Source organism: Diabrotica virgifera, chromosome 6 (assembly GCF_917563875.1).
Source record: "Diabrotica virgifera virgifera chromosome 6, PGI_DIABVI_V3a".
Taxonomy (NCBI): domain Eukaryota; kingdom Metazoa; phylum Arthropoda; class Insecta; order Coleoptera; family Chrysomelidae; genus Diabrotica; species Diabrotica virgifera.
This window is the reverse complement of record NC_065448.1, coordinates 215,809,346-215,832,117: the sequence shown is the minus strand read 5'-3', so window position 1 is coordinate 215,832,117 and position 22,772 is coordinate 215,809,346. Positions and strand designations below refer to the sequence as shown.

At 31.2% G+C, this 22,772-nt stretch overlaps 1 protein-coding gene and 1 long non-coding RNA gene across 6 annotated transcripts in view; one reads left to right on the top strand and one right to left on the bottom strand.

Moving 5' to 3' along the window:
* The window catches only part of LOC126887227 (uncharacterized), a 214,045-nt gene that overhangs the window by 71,499 nt on the left and 119,774 nt on the right, over positions 1-22,772 (bottom strand). The gene's annotated exons all lie outside the window — the stretch shown is intronic.
* The window catches only part of LOC126887224 (uncharacterized), a 158,959-nt gene that overhangs the window by 132,111 nt on the left and 4,076 nt on the right, over positions 1-22,772 (top strand). For 4 of the 5 annotated variants that reach the window (XM_050654628.1, XM_050654629.1, XM_050654627.1 and 1 more), the window contains 3 exons: positions 2,358-2,709; positions 15,806-16,101; positions 16,971-17,329. In XM_050654628.1, the coding sequence (XP_050510585.1) occupies positions 2,358-2,709; positions 15,806-16,101; positions 16,971-17,119 (797 nt within the window). In that variant the 3' untranslated portion in view covers positions 17,120-17,329. Of the gene's footprint in view, positions 1-2,357; positions 2,710-15,805; positions 16,102-16,970; positions 17,330-22,772 lie in introns of those variants that run through there. The other variant, XM_050654626.1, reaches the window with a different exon arrangement.

Sequence of the window (22,772 nt, the reverse complement as noted above, 5' to 3'; positions counted from 1 at the left end):
TTGATCATATTACGATTCAAATTACTGTACTCTCGTGACGTAATCGCGGGCTTAATGTTCATTGGTTAGTCGGAGGAGGCAACCGTAGTAAATGTCTAAGAACCGTGGTTTTAACCGACATATTGTAACCGTTCCTGTAATCGTTCTCGAACCAAGTTTCATACCGTTGTGTGCGCAGACGCCGACTTGTCACCGTTTCGTCAACAATGAACATAATTGAACTAAGTTGGAACGTTTTCAGAACTGTTTGTGAGTGATTAAAAACTATAGACATAATAAGAATAGTCTAGGCATGGTGATCAAAATAGTCTAACGCAGGGCAGTCGGTAGGTGGTCTATCTATCTCTCTCTTCCGCGCGATCCCGCACATGTGACAGACAAAGATGGCTACACCACTTAAAAATGAATATTGACCAATGATATCCTTGATATTGACGTTACACCCCGATGTACAGAGGAGCCTATACCTTACGTTATCTATTCTTATTATGTCTATGTTAAAAACACCTTTGAATATAAAATAAACATATTTATTTTATATTCTAAGAAAAACACAGATAAATTAATTCGCGAAGTTAAGTCATAATGACGACCTCTCGTGGATTTCGGCGGAATTAGTTTCATGGAGCTTTTTAATGTCAAATCGTTGTCAAATTTTGATACTTCAAACGCGCGAAAAAATATTCAATACATTTTTTTCATTCGACAGCTCTTGTTCAACTTTTATTCTTGTCACTTGATGCCAGTATAGATTTATAATTATTCGTAAATCTTTATCGTCCAATGCAGCTGATTTCAATATTTCTAGCATTTTATTATTGTCAAAAGCCTTTTCAAAATCGATTACACAGATGTATACATTTTGATTTATAGACTAAGAGCCGCTATAGGTGAAATTTCTTAATCATTTTAGGCACGATGGGACCCTATAACTTAAATAGTAGAACCTAAAAGAAAACGTTTAAACACTGTGCGGTCACTTTTCAGTGGCACATGCGACAGTGGCGCATCAAACTTTCCACTTATGGACGGGATACATAAATTAAAAAATACCCTCCCTCATTACCAGAATTCAATTATTTTCATTTTTTAAGTTCTCTGTGATTAAGACATAAGATTCATCGTAATTTTAACCCACCACCCCCTTCTCCCTGCCCCCACCATCAAAAACTTTATTTTTCGATTTTTTTTTTGGTGGGATGCAATCAATTTTAAGATTTCAAAAAATTCACGCGCATAGTTAAGGCTTTTATAAAACACGTCTATTGTTTATAGACCTGTAGGTTGAGTGTACATAACCCAAAAAAAATTAAAAAAAATTTTTTTTGGCAAAAAGTATATAACTTTTTTTTGGGGATAGCTGCACATCTAATTTTTTCTTAGTCTTGTGTATTTTATCAAACACTATATTTCTAATTTTTTTCAGATTTTTCTGTAACGCTGGTCACTTTCAAAAATAAAAAAAAAAACTGTTTTTTAAGGGGGTTTTGGGGGGTTTGAACGTGTTTCTCTCATTTTTAAATTTTCTAAAGGACTGAATTACTTCAAGTTACATATAACCTATAAAAACGAAATTTATTTGATATATTATGAAGTCTATAAAATAGGGAAAATCCCCAAAAAAACCCAAATAACCAGTTTTTCGGATTTTGAGGGTGGCGAGCCTTACGGAAAAATCTGAAAAAAATTAGAAATATAGTGTTTGATAAAACACACAAGATTAAGAAAAAATTAGACCTGTAGCTATTCCCCAAAAAAAAGTTATAAGCTTTTTTGAAAAAAAAATTTTCTTTTATTTTTTTGAGGTTATGTACACTCTACCTACGGGTCTATAAAAAATATACATGTTTTAAAAAAGCCTCAGCTATGAGTGTGAATTTTTTGAAATTTTAAAATTGATTGCATCCCACAAAAAAAAAATAAAAACGAAAAATGAAGTTTTTGTTCGTGGGGGCAGGGGAAAGGAGGTGGTGGGTTAAAATTACGCTGAATCTTATGTGTTAATCACATAGCACTTAAAAAATAGAAAAAAATTAATTCTGTTAGTAAGGGATGGTAACTTTTAATTTATTTATCCCGTCCATAAGTGGAAAGTTTGATGCGCTACTGTCGACGCATGTGCCACTGAAAAATGACGGCACAGTGTTTAAACGTTTTCTTTTAGGTTCTACTAGTTAAGTTATAGGGTCCCATCGTGCCTAAAATGATTAAGAAATTTCACCTATAGCGGCTCTTAGTCTATTATATTATATTGGACACTTCAGATAATTTCAGAAAAGCGCAATTGTTTTCTACTTTTCTCAATATTTTGAAAGACTAATTTTGCTTTTATCTGAGTTCTTAAAATATTTTTCTAGGAACGGCCGTATATAAAATTACCAAGTTTGCTGACATGACATCTGAGGAGTTCTCAGCGTCTCATGGATATAGGTCTGATCTACGAAGCGAAAACGAAATTCCCTTCCACCAAGCAAAAATCCCGGAAATTGATCTACCAACATCTTTTGACTGGCGTGACAAGAACGCAGTTACGGAAGTCAAAGATCAAGGGATGTGCGGTAGTTGCTGGGCTTTTAGTACCACTGGTAACGTCGAAGGACAGTATGCAATTAAATACAAAAAGTTACAGTCATTTTCCGAACAAGAGTTAGTCGATTGTGATAAATTGGATGACGGGTGTAATGGTGGTTTGATGGATAATGCTTACAGGTAAATATATATCTATTAAGGGGATAGGTACGTATTTTCGGCTGCAATGCTATTCAAATGGGGATTCGTTTTTTTTCGAATCCTGAGAAAACTAATAAGTATTTTTGAAAAATTTAAACGCAGAATGAAATATTACGTTATTAGCGAGGGCCGAAAGTCCCTGAGAACTTCTATTATATTTATTTTAATAAGTTACAGGGGTGAAAAACCAAGAGAAAATTTAGTGTGACTCAGTGGCGCACCGAGAATTTTCCTCTGGGAGGGGTTGGCTTGTACACCGAATTTTTTTTGTATTGTTTGTGAAAAACAAGTTACATTTTCCTGTAGGCGAGGATATAAAGCATTACGTTATGAAACCTTTTGCGTTCGATTCGAGAGAGCATTGGGAAAATTCTTGAATGCTCGGCATGAGGTACAAATAAAAATTGTATTGTTGTAAACAGAATAGTTATTTATTACACAGTTCGTGAAGTATGCTTTTTGCGAATGCACGTGATGTTTAGAGCACGAGCGACAGCGGGGCGAGTGCTATACATCGCGTAAGTTCGCAAAAAGTACTGCACACACAGTTTCATACAATATTTTATCTACGATAAACAAATAGAAAACTGTAACTCTTCGTCACTGGAATTCATTTCTCTTCTACAATTTTTAGAACTTTGACATTTAAAAATTCTAAATTCTTTCAAACCACAAAACTGTCAAAGTTTTGTTGTAATTTATAGCTCATTATGTCATCACCATGACAACGCGAAAATTAAGGGTATTTTATTATATGAAATTGTGTCAAAAACCAGTGCGAAAAAGTAAATCCCATTTAAAATACATTGTTACTTCACGCACTGCTGTCTATAATGACAGTTTTCACAAACTAAAAACTTATACATAATATGACATAGAGTAGATAAATACATTGTATACATTGTATAGTGAAAACTGTCATTATAGATAGCAGTGCGTGAAGGGATTAAAGTGTGCGTGAAGTAACAATGTATTTTAAATGGGATTTACTTTTTCGCACTGTTTTTGACACACTTTCATATAATCAAATAAATATCCTTAACTTTCGCGTTGTCATGGTGACGACATAATGAGCAATAAATTACAACAAAAATTTTCACAGTTTTGTGGTTTGAAAGAAATTAGAATTTTTAAATGTCAAAGTTCTAAAAATTGTAGAATAAAAATAAATTCCAGTGACGAAGAGTTACAGTTTTTTATTTGTTTATCGTAGATAAAATATTGTATGAAACTGTGCGTGAAGTACTTTTTGCGAACTTACGCGATGTATAGCACTCGCTCCGTTGTCGCTTGTGCTCTAAATATCTCGTGCGTTCGCAAAAAGCATACTTCACGAACTGTTTCATAAATAACTACATATTTCCAAAGTGCTTCTTAAAGTGTCAAAAAATAAAAATTCACAACTCAGAAAATAATCATGGAAATGAGTTATATTTTTATACTCGGAGGTTTTGAGGTTGCTAAACAGGAATATGGGTTCGGCGAAGCTGTAAGAGGTACCTGGTGCCTGGTATCCCAATAGGCACGTCGTCTCCTGGAGATTTATGGAAATTCATTGAAACTTATTCCGAGGTCTTTGAGGTCGCTGAACCCGAATATTGCTTCGACGATGCTATACGAGGTACCTGGTGTCCGGTTCTATATTATCTCCTGGAGTTTTGCAATAAATATTGCATGGAAGATGCCGTATGAGTTACCTGGTGCCCGGACTCTACTTCGACTTCTGGAGTTAGAGAAATTCGTTATAAAATTCAACGGTGTGTAACAATAACAGTAAGTTACTTTAGTTCAGAGCGAAAATTATGAAAAGAAATAATTCGAAATTCTATTTTTCACTATTAATAATATTTTTTTTAGATATAGAGATGCCAGAACCTCGAGTATATGATTAAAACTCTTAGTTACCTTAAAAACCCCGGAATAACAAGTTGCAACAAATTTTATTACGAATTTTCATACAATTCCCAGAGACGACGTAGATATAGGGCACCAGGTATCTCGTACAGCATCTTCGTTGCAATATTCTTGGTCAGCGATCTTAAAACTCCTGAGATAATAAATTATTTTCAATAACGAATTTCTATAAAACTCCTCGAGATGGCGTAGATTCCTGGCACCAGGTACCTCTTACATCTTCTCCGACCCTGTATTCCTGTTTGGCGACCTCAAAATCCTCCGAATATGAAGATTAAACTCATTCTCATGATTATTTTCCAAGTTTTGAATTTTTATTATGTAAACACTTTGAGATGCACTTTGGAAAATGGATTTTCCGCCTACAAGAATGCAATTCTCATCTGTAATTATTCATGCCAAGTATTCAAGAATTTCCCTGAAGCTCTCCCGAATCGAATGCAAAAGGTTTCATAATCCGTCTTACTTTAAAAAAGTTAGAGGTTTAGGCGATTTTAGTGCTTTACTCCTATCCTTTATATATCTTTGTTATATGCCCTGGGAGGGGTTTTAACCCCCAAAACCCCTCCCTGGGTGCGCCACTGGTGTGACTTTTAATTTCCAATATATCATTCAAAATGAACTTTTTATTTATTCTAAGGGACTTTCGACCCTCGGTAATAATTTAGTCTTTCATTCGGCGTTTAAATTTTTCAAAAATATTTATTGGTTTTTTCAGGATTCGAAAAAAATTAACACAATGTCCGTGGTAATATTTTCCAAATCTGTCTTTGTCTTACAACGCACTCAGTCGAATATAATATTGTCAGCATATTGTCAGTCAGACAGTGACAATCAGTGACAATTTTAAACATTTGACATGGCATCGGGAATATTTTGAGTTGTTGATTAAATAATATTGATACATAGTGTATTTGATAAATAATTGATTTAAGACGTGAACTTGATAAAAAGTTTTTTTTTGCTTGAAAAATGGCTTTGGCAGAGCCAATTAGCCAGACTTGTTTGTGATTTATTGCAGATTCGTAGTCATAAATTTCTTATTTCTTATTTCATACCGTACGTACTACAATATTATTTTTTTGATACAACATATTATTATATTATATATTTTTTTATTATATATTTTAATTTGTGGTAATCACTTTTTTTACTTCTATTTTTTTTATTATTTTTTTACTTGTTTTTTATTTTTCTTTTCTTTTTTTTGTTTCTATTTTTGTTATTTATTTATTTTTTTTTGTTATTATTATTTTATTGTTCTTTTTTTATATATTACTTTTTTTTCTTTTTAATTTTTTCAAACCATATTAACAAATTATTCCTAGTTTACAACTTGTATTTACATAATTTAACATGTTTATAAATGAGATGAAGAATTTCCATATCATTTGTAAATATTAAAGTATTAAGAAAAAAGTTATTTATTGTGTATTATTTGTGGAAGATCCGAAGATCCAAGCAGAGAATATATCAGGATAATATATTTATTCTGTGATCCAAGTATTTTGTTGTTAAATATGTTCAAAATTGTAAGCGTTCCATAGTAACAATATATTATTAAAAAATTACTTTAACACTTTTCCTCTTTTCTCGATTAAGTATTAGTTTTTGTTGTACATATAAATTATTACAATCACTGAATACATAGTGAAAAAATTATCAAATTTATTAACTGATATAATAATTTGCAATTATACAAATAACAGTTATCCAAGAACATTTAAAAGCGATCTCTTTAAGTTAATTATGACATTTTCAAGTAGAATGACATTCTAGTAATGTTTACATATCCATACCAGTGTGAGTTTTACTACACGTAATTTGCCGTGTAAAACAGAAAAGGTAGGGATAGCCGTAAAATATTTGCGAATTATATACCGATGGCCTTAAGAGCGTAGGCCCAAATATTTTACGGCTACCCCTACTTTTTCTTTCTTTAACAGTACATTACGTGTAGTAAAATTGTCACTGGTATGGAGATGTAAACATTAGTTGACAATGACATTGTCATCATTAACATAGTGATGGCTATTTCGTTCAGTTTTTGAAAACTAATAATCGAGAAAAGAGAAAAAGTGATAAAGTGATTTTAATAATATATTGTTACTATGGAACGCTTAGATAAATTTTGAACATTTTTAACAACAAAATAATTGGATCACACAATATACCCTATGGTGTATTCTGTGCTTGAATCTTCCATAATACTCTGGGCAAAATACAAGGAAAAGTTATTTACGAGCAATTTTATTGATGGAATCGAATCTTATGGTTGTATATATTAATAATATAGGAATGCAAAGTCCGCAGATAGTGTGCTACTTTTTTTATAAACAAAATGGCGCCCGAAAATCGTGTTTTTTTCAATTTTTGCTCTATAACTCCAAAGATTTTAACTTTACACCAAAAATATCTAAATAAAAATTCACCGTAATTAAATTCTGCATAGAGACGTGTTTTTCCCGATTTACTCCGACGAAAATTTTCCCCGGAAAATTTGGGGTTTTCCAACAAAATCTTTAATTTTCAACTAAAATTTTAGATAAGTTTATCAATAATTAAACAACTTGGTAATATAAAAGCTCTTTTCGTATAGATTATAACTCCACAAGGCGATGGAAATCGAATGAACAGTTTAGCAACATACATACATACATAATCGGTTGCCTCTTTTACCATTAGGTGTCGAGGATTCCTCCTTTATATAATACTCTGCAAATTTACGCCACTTCTTCCTATCTGCTGCTAAAACTTTTGCTTCTTGCCACGATGTTCCTCTTTTCTTGAGTATTTCGTTTACACTAGTGCTCCAGCTTTTCCTTGGTCTGCCCCTCCTGCTTTTACCCACTGCTTTGGCCTCCCATGTCATTTTCACTTGTCTCTCACCACTCATTCTTATCATGTGTCCAGCCCATTTTAACTTCTTTTCTTCAACTTTTTCGTTGAGCGATTTTACCTGTAATTCATGTCTTATATCTTCGTTTCTTCTTTTGTCTAATCTTCTTGCTCCCACCACTTTTCTTAAGTATCTCATTTCTGTAGCTTGTAATCTTTTTCTTTGTCTGTCATTAAGTACCCAGTTTTCTGCCCCATATATTGTAATTGGCATATATACAGTTTTATATACTGTCATTTTGGTTTTCCTCGATATTTCTTTTTTGTTTAGGAAATTTTTATACAGTGAATAATAAGTTCTCGTTGCCAATTTTATTCTGTTTCCAATTTCATCTTCTTGTGTACCTTTGTTGTTTAACATTATTCCCAAATACTTCAAGAGGTCTACTTGCTCGATTTTTTGCCCTTCGATTTCAATATTTACAGTTGCTTCTTTGTTGGCTATTGTCATTACTTTAGTTTTCTCCATATTTATTATTAGGTTGTAGTTTTTTAGTTCTTCAGCCCAGATTCTAATGTTATCTGCGAGAGCCTTTTCAGTTCTTGCAACTAATACAATGTCATCAGCAAATGCACAGGCTTCAATTTTTATTTGTTGCAAATTTCTATACCCTATAGCGCATTTTTTGTAATGTACTTTACAGAATTGAAATTGGACTATTTAAGCGGCCTCAGGAATATTTTAAAATTGTAAACAATTTTTTGGCTTATAAACAAATATAATGTCTCGGGAAATATTAAATTAAATTAAATCATGAAAACGGTATTGGAAAGAAAACGGCAAGACGTTTCTTTTAAAAGAAAAAACGTTTAATTGTGATGAGTGATTATTGCGGTTCACTTTCTCCACACCAATTTTCATATCTTTAAAGTACTCATAACATTATATTATTATAATAAAAACTATCGATATTACGAGTGAAAATTGCCAAAAATAGTAAAATTCCAATCAAAAATTAGGTTGGAGAAAATGTAATCTCAAAGTTCAAAATCGGTATACGTTAAAAAATGGATTTTCTCGGCTTCTTATGGAGCAATTTTCTTCATTTTTTTTGTTCCTAAGTAACTCGAGTAGAGCCATCTAACTAACGCATTATTAAATGTCAAACTTGCTTTTGTTTTGTTATAATAGATTAATTTATTTATAAAAAAAAAGAAAACTACATATTTTTTCCAGCTGTAGACTTTTTTAGATAAACTTACTACAAGTGTACCTTTTAACGTTAAAAACACAAATATTCTCATTTGAAAGCTGTATAATTATTTTAAAAATCTTTATTTAAACAAATTAAAAATTTTTGTTGTAATAAATAAATTAATGTATTATAACAAAACAAAAGCAAGTTTGACATTTAATAATGCGTTAGTTAGATGGCTCTACTCGAGTTAGTAGGGAACAAAAAAAGAATATAGAAAATTGCTTCATGGGAAGCCGACAAAATGCATTTTTTTAACGTATACCGATTTTGAACTTTGAGGTTACATTTTCTCCAACCTAATTTTTGATTGGAATTTTGCTATTTTTGGCAATTTTCACTTGTAATATCGATAGTTTTTATTATAATAAATATATGTTATGAGTACTTTAAAGATATGAAAATTGGTGTGGAGAAAGAGGACCGAAATAAAAAGGTGATGGTTCGAAAATTATGATCCTGTTGTTTATATCTTTGCCGTAAATGCCGGTCAACTTTGACCGGTTGTGTCTCAGGAACCACTCATCACAATTAAACGTTTTTTCTTTTAAATGACACGTCCTGCCGTTTTTTTTTCAATCCCGTTTTCGTGATTTAATTAAATTTAATATTTCCCGAGATATTCTATTTATTTATAAGCCAAAAAATTGTTTATAATTTTAAAATATTCCTCTAAAAATAGTCCAATTTCAATTCGTAAAATATATTAAATAGGTAGGTACAGTGTCTTTTTATACAAAAATTATATTATGTATCATAATTATTGTGGTTATTATAGCGACCGTAAATTTTTAATTAACAATTCAGTTGTTGGTAAACTGTTTATTCAATTTCCATCGGCTTCTGGAATTATAATCTATACGAAATGAGCTTTTATATTGCCAAGTTATTTAATTATTGATAAACAATTACTTATCTAAAATTTTAGTTGAAAATTAAAGATTTTGTTGGAAAACCCCGCTTTTTCCAGGGAAAATTTTCGTCGAAGTAAATCGGGAAAAACATGTCTCTATGCAGAATTTAATTACGGTGAATTTTTATTTGGGTGTTTTTGGTATAAAGTTAAAATATTTGGAGTTATAGAGCAAAAATTGAAAAAAACACGATTTTTGGGCGGCATTTTGTTTACAAAAAAAGTAGCACACTATCTGCGGACTTTGCATACCTATATTTATTAATATATAGAATCATAAGATGCAATTCCAGCAATAAAATTGCTGGTAAATAACTTTTCCCAAAAATGGCCTATTCTCCGATAATCTTCCCAGACTATAATAAATAATAAGATAAATAACTTTTTTATTAATTTCACGTCTTAAATCAATTATTTATATTTAATATTTAGTAGCCTTGGTTGTCACTGTCTTGTCACCACATTCTGTTCGACTGAGTGCGTTGTATGACAAAGATAGCGAATGTTCGATGTGGAAAATATCTCGACTTACATGGTGTCCATTTTTTTCGAATCCTGGAAAAACTACCAAATATTTTTGAAAAATTTAAACGCAGGATGAAAGAATAAATCAATACCGAGGGTAGAAAGTTCCTTAGAATAAACAAAAAGTTTCACACTCATTTTCCCTTCTTTTTCACCCCTGTAACTTATTAAAATAAACATTATAGAAGTTTTCAGGAACTTTCTACCCTCGGCAATGATGTAATATTCCATTCTGCGTTTAAATTTTTCCAAAATACTTATTAGTTTTCTCAGGATTTGAAAGAAATCAATGCATTTAAAAAGCATTGGAACGAAATTTTGCGTCTACGCTCTTAATGTTACTATTAACCCTTAAGATCCTAAATTAATTTATTTAGAAAAAATTTTTTATGTTGATGTATTTAGGAGAAGGTTTTAAAATAAAATATATACATACATTTTTTTTCTTAATTATTTTTGATTTTTTAGAAAGTTGCCGTTACATATATTATGTAACGCTAGGAAGATATAGGAGCAAAAATATTTAAAATATTTCCGATTATAAATTTCAAAATAACAAACAAATACAAAACTAGATAAATGAAAAATCATAATCAAGTTATTGTAGATGAAAACCTATGTTGCACTTGATGCACACTCCCACATTGCACTTGCAACCCATGGTACGCACATATGAAATAAAGCATACATATGCAAAACATCTCCTTTTCTTATCAGGAATATATATCAAGAGATGATCAATCTTATCATATCTTGTATCTGGTGGACGAAGATGGTCTACCTGCATCTTTTGGTTTGGTACCATATTTCGTAAAATACGATGTTACTAAATAGTGTTCTGAAGCTATTTCCTTGTGGCATTTTTATGATTAACTATTTAGATGGGAAATATTCTGAATTGCCAATATAAATGAGTTAGATTAAATAAATTATTAGAAGAATTTTTTTACTTAGCAACAACATTTTTGTTTAATCTAGTAGTATTTTTTATTTTGACAACGACATCCGATTTGGGCGTCGAAACGTTAATAAAATTATTTTTTAAATTTAATTGTGGTTTATTTCCCATCTAAATAGTTAATCAGTTACTAAATACCTTCGAAATTCTAGTTGTGGCATAGGATCATAGGATCTATTATGTCCAGTTATGTCCAGCATCAATGTAAATAGACCATTATGTCCATAGTTATGTCCAGCATGAATGTAAATAGACACCACCATCATTTTTTAGAGCAAATTTCTACTTGGTATCTAGCTACATTCTGGTCCATAAGATCACTTTCAACTTTACTTTCACTAGTTTTTTAGCTTTTGCTGATGAGCCTCGTCAATATCATCATATATTTCGAAATCTCTTTCACTATTTCGTAAAACAAGTTCAACAGGTGCTCTTAGAATTCTCTCGGACATCCTGTTAAAATCATTATATTCCTCATCACCAAACTGCTCGTCTGTAAGCACATTCAATTCTGGGGTTTCAGTACCTATATATAGCATCAACGTCTAAAGGCATCAATCATATCCAGCGCTTCTTGAAGAGAAAACCCTTTTCTGGAACAAACAATACGTTACAATTCAAAAAGTTCCGATTTTTGCTCCCATATGTTCCTAGCGTTACATATATGTAACACCAAAAATTAACGGCATTTTTTACAAAACCAGGATAAAATTTCTAAAAATTTATATTATCAATAAAAAAAGACATTAATTTATTCTCAATTGAAAACACTTTAAACAAAATATAATAACAAAAGAATAGTAAAAATATACCTACTCAAACTTGAGATCCATTTTTACCATAAATAATAAACACCGTCACATAAAACACTCAACTAAATAAACAGGTTAGATCAAATCCTCGAACCAACTGCTGAAAACTAGTAAACAAGTGTCCCTTGAATGTCTTGCATCGTCATCTAGTTAAAATTGGAATCACTTCCCGAATTTAAGGCTTAAGATTTTAGAGGTTTCTGCGTTACATATATGTAACGCTAGGAGCTTAAGGGTTAAGTGTATTTCGAAATCCAAATATTCCATAATGAACGCTAGTACTGCTGGCAGTATAAAGCGACAAATTATGTGTCACTGCGTAAGGTCACATTCGGAGGGACAAATAACGAATGAACGAATTTGATAGGTCAGAATAAAGTTAAAATTAACTATTTAGGTCTTGTTATCTATTTTGATATTTCGTTGATTTAATTAATTTGATTGATTTCGTTATTGAATAATCAAATAGATAAGACACATCTATTAGGGTAGGCGCAAAATCTTGGTCCAGTGCTATTTAAATATATTCATTTTTTTTTTCGAAACCTTAGAAGTATTTTTGAAAAATTTAAACCCAGAATGAAAGATTACATCATTACCGAGGGTCGAAAGTCCCTGAAAACTTCTATAATGTTTATTTTAATAAATTACAGGGGTGAAAAAAAAAGAGCAAATTTAGTGTGATTTTTAATTTCAAATATTTCATTCAAAAAAAACTTTTTGTTTATTCTAAGGGACTTTCGGCCCTCGGCAATAACGCAATCTTTTATTCTGCTTTTAAATTTTTCAAAAATATTTATTAGTTTTCTCAGGATTCGAAATAAATTAATGCATTTAAATAGCATTGGACCAAGATTTAGCGCCTATCCCCTTAAAGTTTCTTTAGATTATTTCCATGTCCACTGTTTGTTTATATGTTTTCTCTTTTTTTTTGTTTGCCCAGTTTATCTGCTATTCGTATTTTGTTTTGAAATAATATTTTTCCCTAGTTCGTGTAGTTAAATATATTCGATGTGCTTTATTTAGTTTTCATCCTTCTTTTCTTTTCTTCCTAACAGTAATTTTGTTGCAGTTAATGAGGTTTTTCTTATTAATTCCCAGTGGTCTTCTAGTGTTTTCTCTTCATTTCCTTCATATTCAGTCAGCCTCCTATTTATTTCTTCTTCAAATTGCTGTTGAATTTCGGGTCTTCTCATTTTTTCCAGTTCTAGAACTTCTTTTATCGAAAAACAATAGTCACTATCAGAAATGACTGTTTTTATTATTATTATGCTCAGAATATACAGTTGTTCCAACGAATCTTTACAGATGCATAATGATATATTTTCAAACAAGTTAAATCAAAACATTAAGTGAAACGTACGTCATGTAATTATTAGAAAATGACTATTATCCCGGCGGACGTATTTTATAAAGTTATTTTATTGAAGTGTTTGATCTTTTTCACTATTGAGGAGATTGATTTACTCAAGATTAAACAGCCTGAACATCGTACCGACTATTACTATTATAAAGATAAATATAAACCGATAATAAATAAATAAAAAAAAAAACAAAAGTTAAACAGTAATCTCGAAAATAAACAAATAAGTTTCGGGTCGACAAAACTATAGCCAGACTCATTTAGTATAATGACAATTGGCCGGTTAAAAAATGTTACTTGTCTCATGGGTGATTGATTAGTAGGGTAAAGCTCAATAGCTCCGCTATAGTAATAGATAGCAATAAAAGTTAATAACAAAAATTTTAGCCACCTTTGAGCTTCACATTACAAAATTAGTTAGAATGTTACAGGGTGTTCGATAACACAGTGGCAGACCTAACTTATGTTTTTTTTTAATGGAACACCCTATATTTTATTTTATATTCGAAATCCTGTTAACTTCTCCATCACAAAAATATAAAGGTTTGTAATGTTATACAGGGTATTTACAAAGTTATAACCAATTTTGTATGAAAATCGTAACAAGTTCAACTCCCTGTATAAATAAAAATAAGCACAACAGCAATGGTTTATTAATGCCATATTTTTTATTTATTTTCAAAATTTTTAAGAATTATTGATATTGCTAATTTTCTTTATATCAAATACAGGGTGAGTCAAAACGCAAGTACATTATTTTCTCAGTAATGTGAAATGGAACACCCTGTATTTTATATCATTATTGAAAAGTAACATTAACGTACTTTAATTTTTATATAACATTCCCTATGCCCAAATTTATTAGTTTTCCAGATATTTTCATTTTTCAGAGCAAATTATTTTAGGTGTTTAAATTTATCTAAATTTTAAGTAAGCCATGACTGAATTGACAATTGAAAATTACCGATTATCAATCCGGTAATCAATGTAACACTGTAGCAAATAAAGAAATAAAAATAATTTATTAGTAATACATTTTACAAACAAAAACACAACCACTACATGCAATATTTTTGAAACAATTAAAAACTATCTTTTTATGTAAATGCAACAAATAAACAAAGAAAATTAGTAATAAATTTTACAAAAAAACACACAAACACAAAATACAATATTTTGTGAAGACTACTTTTGTATGTAAATGTAACAATGTAACAAATAAAGAACGAAACATAATTTATCAGTAATACATTTTGCAAAAAAACATGTTTGAAAAAATTAGAAGCTACTTTTAATAAAATATTTTTAATATTTAATTACATAAGGTGTTCAAAATTATCTCCTAATACATTTATGTACGCCTAAAAACGATCATTGAATGAGCTACTTACTCTACGGAGCATTTGTAAATTACCACATCGAAATACACTTTGTATTCTATTTTTCATCTCATCCCTTGTTGTTGGAGGTATTTTATAAACTTCATTATTAACGTAACCCCAAAAAAATCAGTCCAGTTTATTAAATTCTGGTGATTTGGGTGGCCACGCTACTGGTCCATTGAAAAATGAAAATATCTCGAAAACTAATAAATTTAGACATAGGGAATGCTATCTAAAAATTAAAGTACGGTAATGGTACTTTTCAATAGTGATATAAAATACAGGGTGTTCCATTTAAAATTACTGAGAAAATAATGTACTTGCGTTTTGACTCACCCTGTATTTGATATAAAGAAAATTAGCAATATCGACCATTCTTGAAAATTTTGACAATACGTTAAAAAATATGGCATTAATAAACCATTGTTGTTTTGCTTATTTTTATTTATACAGGGAGTTGAACTTGTTACGATTTTCATATAAAATTGGTTCTAACTTTGTAAATACCCTGTATAACATAACAAACCTTTATATTTTTGCGATAGAGAAGTTAACAGGATTTCGAATTTAAAATAAAATATAGGGTGTTCCATTAAAAAAAACATAAGTTTGGTCTGCCACTGTGTTATCGAACACCCTGTAACATTCTAACTTATTTTGTAATGTGAAGCTCAAAGGTGGCTAAAATTTTTGTTATTAACTTTTATTGCTATCTATTACTATAGCGGAGCTATTGAGCTTTACCCTACTGATCAATCACCCTGTATAATCAAAGACTAAAAGTTTAAATAATATGAAAAACCATTTTTAAACACAACAAATGTGCCAATGTCACTGAAAATGATAAACGTCAAAATTCTTAGTAAATGCAATGATCATGTAATCAATGTATCAAAGACATGCCGTATCGCTTATCTTTGTTTAACTTATTGTGGTTTCTATGGGCAAGCGACTTAATTTTTTGATACTAGTTTCTGTTAGTAAAAAAGAGGCCTAGTATAAAAAGTAATTCGTGAATAATTTCATGCATGTGCAAAATACAATGGAAGAACTGTAAACGTTGTCCTTCATTTTATGTCAGCGAACTGGTAATTTGTTGCTTACTATTTTGTAGGACTATTGAAAAATTAGGAGGTCTTGAATTAGAAAGAGAGTATCCCTACGAAGGAGTGGACGAAAAATGCCACTTCAACAAAACTGAAGCTGTCGTTAGATTGTCTGGAGCTCTAAACATAAGCCACGATGAAACCGATATGGCCAAGTGGTTAACTCAAAACGGTCCTATTTCTATAGCAATAAATGCAAACGCGATGCAGTTTTATGCTGGAGGAGTATCTCATCCATTTAAAGTACTCTGCAATCCCAAAAACTTGGATCATGGTGTTCTTATAGTTGGATATGGTGTCCATAGTAAGTATGATTTATATGCTCTAATACGCAATAGGTGATTCATTTAGAGGTACTTTTTTGGTGGGGATTTGATGGAGGATCGTGCATGAATCGTGTCTTGACGTTGCGTTTTTGTTCAGTATTGTTTGACATTTTATCATAGAAAGACTTAGCCCGACACAGCAGCGTCTAGAAATGATTCAGCTTTATTACGAAAATGGGCGTTCTAAGAGTTCTAAGAGAAATCTGTTTTGTGCCCTGAGAGCAACTTATAGTCCACATAATCGGCCTACCGAACGCACAATTCGCTATACCATCACAATTCGCTAAAAATTTAAAACGGTTAAATGAAAAATGACGTCAATTATGGTGGGGCATATTCACGTGACATTCGACGTCGAAAAAACGTGATAAACTGAGGTGGTTTGGTGATAATTATGACGTTTTTTTAACGTTTTGTAAACGATATTTGGTTGCCTGGGGAGATGTTGCAAATATAGGTTGGTACAAAATATTATGCAAGTAAAAACGTAGTCTCGGACGATGAAGGACTTCATGGTTGAAGATCTTGCGAGATTGATATGGTATTGATACAATCATGCTATTTAGGGTGCCAGTGATTAAAATTAAGATAGCTATGATGATAACCAACGCTCTGAAAGTACATGGTATATGAAGAAGAAGTCAACAGTGTTCGATGATGATGATGATTCCCAACCTTCAATAGAACATGGAACTTAAAGAAGAAAATAATTAGAGCGCGCCTTGGAATAAGCTTTCTTTTTATTATTACGTTATTTTTGTTTGAAGAAATACATATACTTTCTCACTTTATCTTTAATCTCTGATCTCAAGTTGTAACTAGTGGATTACTCGTTAATATTTTTTAGCTACCAAATATACAAAGAAACAAGTGCCTTATTGGATCGTTAAAAATTCCTGGGGTAAAAGCTGGGGCGAACAAGGATACTACAGAGTTTATAGAGGCGATGGAACCTGTGGTTTAAATCAAACTCCATCCAGTGGCATTGTTGCTTAAACCATATGGACTGGATACCATTTATATATTTTGATAATTATTTTTAGTTAGTTCATTGTTTAGTTATCTGAGAAACTTCAAATTTATTGATATTAAAAAAAAACAAAGATCTGTGTGTTTTCTGTGTTTTTTATATTGTTTTTGTAGTTATACCGTTTATACGTAATTTTAATAATTATATGTTTTTGTTTTAATAAAAGTAAGTTCTAACTTTTTGTTTAAAATAAATTCCTGGAAAATACATATTATCATACTAATTTTTCAACTCATTAAAATAAGTAAATTCAGAAACTGTTTTCTTGTGGCATGAAAAGTTAACTATTATGTGATTTAAAGATAATAACAATACGGTATGTAAAGGGCTTATGAGAAAAATTAAAAAGAGATAGTAAAGGAGTACATCAAAAAATTCAAAACAACCAATATGCTGAGATCTATTCTGTTCAAAACGAAACAACAGACAAAAGAGATAAAACAACAACTATAAAATGTCCTGTGAATGCAACAATTTTTATATGGGACAAACCGTCCCACAGAACACTAAATGTCAGGATAAACGAACATGAAACATACATTAAAAACAGAGGCGCCGTCTATCTGCAAAAGCTTGACTTACTAAATGATAACACAGGTTAACATGAATTTTGAGTCTGAGTTCTGTACCTCTGATTTTGATTACTTATGCCAAGAAAGAAAAATTATTTTTATCTAATAAAGTTTGCTTTTGTACTTACCAGAACGAAATTTCAAATTTCATGAAAAATCTCAATTTTTTAATTTAAATTATTTTTAAAAGTAAACAAATTTTGAATTATACAGGGTGTCCGGAAACTCTACCGACAAACGAAGACAGGAGATTCCTCAGATAATTTTAAGACAATTTAACCCAATTCACCTAGTCCGAAAATGCTTCCTAAGGGAGCTAGAACTCTTTGAAGATGGCGTCATGTAATTAGTTTTTCTTAAATACCTCCAGAACGCTTTTATTTAGAAAAACGAAAATTGGTATGCTTATTTACCTTCCAGAAATGAATCGATTCCATCCATTGCGAATTTCTAGTACCGGTCATAGGCGTCCGTTTTGGGTAGGGCAACGGTTATTTTATCGCCTAACTTTTTTGTCTTAAATTTTTAAGCTTTTTTGACTCTGAATTATTAAATTGTGAGGTATTCTAGTACTAAAAGCTACTCTTACTTTAAGTCGATAGGATACACCGTTTTCTAGAAAAATCGAATTGAAAATTTTTCGTTCTTTAAATTTCAAAAAAAAGATTAAAAAAAAACTATTTAGAAAGATGAAAACTGGTACATTTATTAATATTTCAGAGATTAATCGATTTCATTAATGGCGAATTTCTAGTACCGGCCATAGGCGTCCGTTTTGGGTAGGTCAACAGTTATTTTATAGCATAAATTTATTGTCTTTAATTTTTAAGTATTTTTGACACTAAATTATTCAATTATGAGATATTCGAGTACTAAAAGTTACTCTTGCTTTAAGTTGGTAAAATACATCGTTTTTTTTTTATTTTTTTCAATTTTTTTTTCAAATTCCCAAAACTAAAAACTTTCAAATCGATTTTTCTAGAAAACGGTGTGTCCTACCGACTTAAAGTAAGAGTACCTTTTAGTACTAGAATACCTCACAATTTAATAATCCAGTATCAAAAATGCTTAAAAGTTGAAGACAAAAAAGTTATGCGATAAAATAACCGTTGCCCTACCCAAAACGGAGGCCTATGGCCGGTATTAGAAATTCGAAATGGATGGAATCGATTCATTTCTGGAAAGTAAATATGTATACAAATTTTCGTTTTTCTTAGAAGCGTTCTGGAGGTATTTAAGAAAAACTAATTACATGGCGCCATCTTCAAAGAGCTCTAGCTCCCTTAGGAACCATTTTCGGACTAGGTGAATTGGGTTAAATTGTCTTAAAATTATCTGAGGAATCTCCTGTCTTCGTTTGTCGGTAGAGTTTCTGGACACCCTATATATTTTTATTAACCGTAATTATAATATTTATTTATTTAGCGTATGGCTTTATCACAGTTTTTGTATACAAATAAAGATAACAATACATTATAAATAATAATAAATTTTTATAAACGAAAATTTAGTTGAGAGATATATTCAATTGACTCATTGGTCGCAACTAAAAAATCTGACCGATTGCCACTGTACGATCTGATGGGGCATTCCTCCACCAAATTCTTAATCGTTTGTCTCTCAACACCGCAATCGCAATTTGGAGAAGGTATTTTTCCCCATCTAAAAAGTGAATCAGAGCACCTATCACAGTTGGTTTCTGTTAAGTGTCGCCCAGATCCGTCTTGATTGATTGAAACCCTCTGGCTTGCTTGAAATGCATGGCATATTCCGGATGTCAGGTGGAGCATTCATCTCCCAATCTTCTTGCCAACGGTCGGTTATTTCGAAATTCCTTATAGAATTATAAATATCACAAGGAAAAATTCCTGTACTGGCTGTATACCATAAATCCCAAAAAATAAAAACCTTATCTTGTATAAGGTATATTTATAAAATCCCTAAAAAGGGCTGTATCACAACAAAACGTTTTCGGAATCAATATTCCATCATCAGTGTTATCACCTAAAATAACTATAACTCTATAAGTAAAACAAACGTGAGGTTAAATTTTGACAAAGGTAAAAAAGTGAATAGATAGTTATACTTACAGGTTTACATGCTTTAAGCCACCATAATGTACGGGTAAAATCCTTTAAATTGATTTTAAACAGTTGGGGTTACATTATGTTATCCGATTTTAAAGGATGTTAAAAATATTTCCAGATTAACCCCTGGCATTACATGACATCAACCATATTAGTTGGGAAATTGTAGGTAGAACCTCACATGGCAGAGTTTAGGTGACAACTGGCCGGAATGGCCCCCTGAAGCCTTTATAGAGCCTTTATAGAATTAATTTTAATTAATCATTAGGTATACATGATTCTGGCTATAGTTCTGTCGAACGGAAACTTATTGGTTTATTTTCGAGATTAATGTGTAAATTCCTTTCAATTAGTATTCTTGCAGAATCCAGAGGGTTTTTTCTTGAGCGAAGCCTACTTATGTCTCTGTCGTTAATACCAACGTGAGAGCGGAGCACAGGATCGGCGTTAATTTTTCTATACTCTCTGACAAGGGCATGTTCTCGACGGATGTGTGAGAGGGCTATGTGGCTTAGTGCTGGTAGCCAATACGTTGACGTGGGCTATTTTATATAAAATTATAATATGAAAACCATAAATACAAAAAATAATTCCAAAAAACTTTAAAAATTAATAGTTTCGGTATTTCTATTGTGTAAACAAGAACTGTCTCGTAGGAGCTCCCAAACGTAGTTACCCGTCCCCATCATGTTCTCATTATATTCTCCTTGATACCGTTGTTCGAAGTTCATTACATCTGCATCTTGGTGAAATCGTTCCCCTTCCTGTTCTGAATATGCACCCAAGTTGTCTTTAAATTGATCCAAGTGAGCATGTAGCATGTGTACTTTAGGAGACATCCTGCAACCCATGGCTTGGAAGCTCTCAAGCATATTAGAAATAAGCTCTTTGTAATTGTGAGACTCTGGCAGTTTCGGAAAAATTGTCTTAAAAATTGAAAGGCCTCAGAATTTTAACGAAGAGCCTTTACGAACTGTTTCATATGACTTAATTTTATATACAATGGAGGCATTAAAGTATGATATTGCTCCACATTTGAAACTCGCTCCGATGAGACTATAAGTGTAACAGCTGGACCGGATGGACTTCTCGATTTTTTCTTGAAAAACTGTGCTTACAGTCTAACTCAACCATTGTTTGTTCTATATAACTTATCATTGAAATTAGGCATTCTTCCTGATAAATGGAAAACTAGCCATTTAATTCCAATTTTTAAATCTGGCGAAAGAAAAAATTACAGACGTATATCTAAACAATCGACCATTCCTAAACTACTTGATAAGTTGATTTATAACCATATTAGTTTTACTTGTCAACAATTAATAAATAATTATCAACATTATGCACAAGAAATTCGCAACTACAAACTTACTATCTTATGAAACATCTATTATCAGAGATCTGGAAAGAAAATGTCAGGTAGATTGTGTATACACAGACTTTTCAAAAGCCTTTGATAGGATTGACCACTACTTACTGTTACATAAACTTAAGGCATATTGTTTCAGCGATCAGCTTTTAAAGTGGTTTGCTAGCTATTTAATAGGTCGCACATAAAAAGTTAAACTGGGTTCATTTATGTCAAATGCAATACAAATAAAATCTGGAGTTCCACAAGGTGCTCATTGCTCGCCCCTTCTGTTCAATCTATTTATTAACGACATAGGTGAATGTTTTAATCACTCTAAGTACTTGCTATTTGCTGATGATTTAAAGATGTACAGATCTATCAAAGATCATGAAGATTGTAGTCTCCTTCAAAACGATCTCAATAATTTAGTTGAGTGGTGTAACAAAAACAGACTCTTTTTAAACGCTAATAAATGTCATTTCGTTAGCTTCCACAAAGTTGCAAAAAAATATCAATCATCATATGTCATCGACAGTAAAGCGCTCTCTTATGTTAAAACAGTAAAGGATTTAGGAGTAATATTCGATGAAAACTTAACGTTTGTGGAACACATTAACTATGTGACAGCAAAGGCTTCAAAAGTATTGGGTTATATACTTCGCAGTTGTGCTGACCTTTCCCTTAATACAATAAAGGCTGTTTACTCATCATTGGTTATATCTATATTAGAGTTCTCCTCTATTGTCTGGTCACCATTTTATAATGTTCATGTTGTTTGTCTCGAGAGAGTTCAAAATAAGTTTTTAAGATTTGCAGCGTATAGATTGGGATATAATGTTATTGAACTAAACCACAACCATCATCCGTAGTGATCTCAATTTGCACTCCTTAAAAGACCGTAGAATTATAAATGATTTAGCTTTTATTTATAAACTATTAAATAGTGAAATCAATTGCCCTGATTTATTAAAATTAATAAACTTTAATATTCTAAACCATGATCTGAGAAATAATAACTTGTTCCATGTACCTCATCATTCAACAAACTATGGTCTTAACTCACCAATAGATAGAACTTTGAGTCGCCTGAATGATTTGGACATCGATTTATTCTCTTCTTCCAGTAGAGTATTTAAAAACTGACTAAAATCAATTTTTCCGGTCAGCACTTATGTTTAATGTTTAATATTATATTTTCAGTAGATTTGTTAATTTTTGCCATGGACAATGCTTTTGTATTATGTAATTTATTAACTTTTTATTGTCTGTAGTTAGTTGATTAATGTCGGTTTATATTATATTATTATTATGTATTGTCACTGCATAACGTGGATTGTGTGTATGTTAAATTTAGTTTTATTTACATATTTACACTTTCATTTAATTCATTTAATTTTATTTTTTGTTTTTTCTTTTTGTACTGTTTTACTGGACTTTACTACTACTACTTTTACTTCTACTTATTGTTTATATATGTATATTTTTTATGAAATTGGGGAAACCCGTAAATAAATAAATAAGTGCTGCTGGTTGCAAAGTACATCGGCTCTACTATCCCATAAGCAAAGGTTATATGGATATTTAGAGTATCCGCCTTGCAATCGCATCA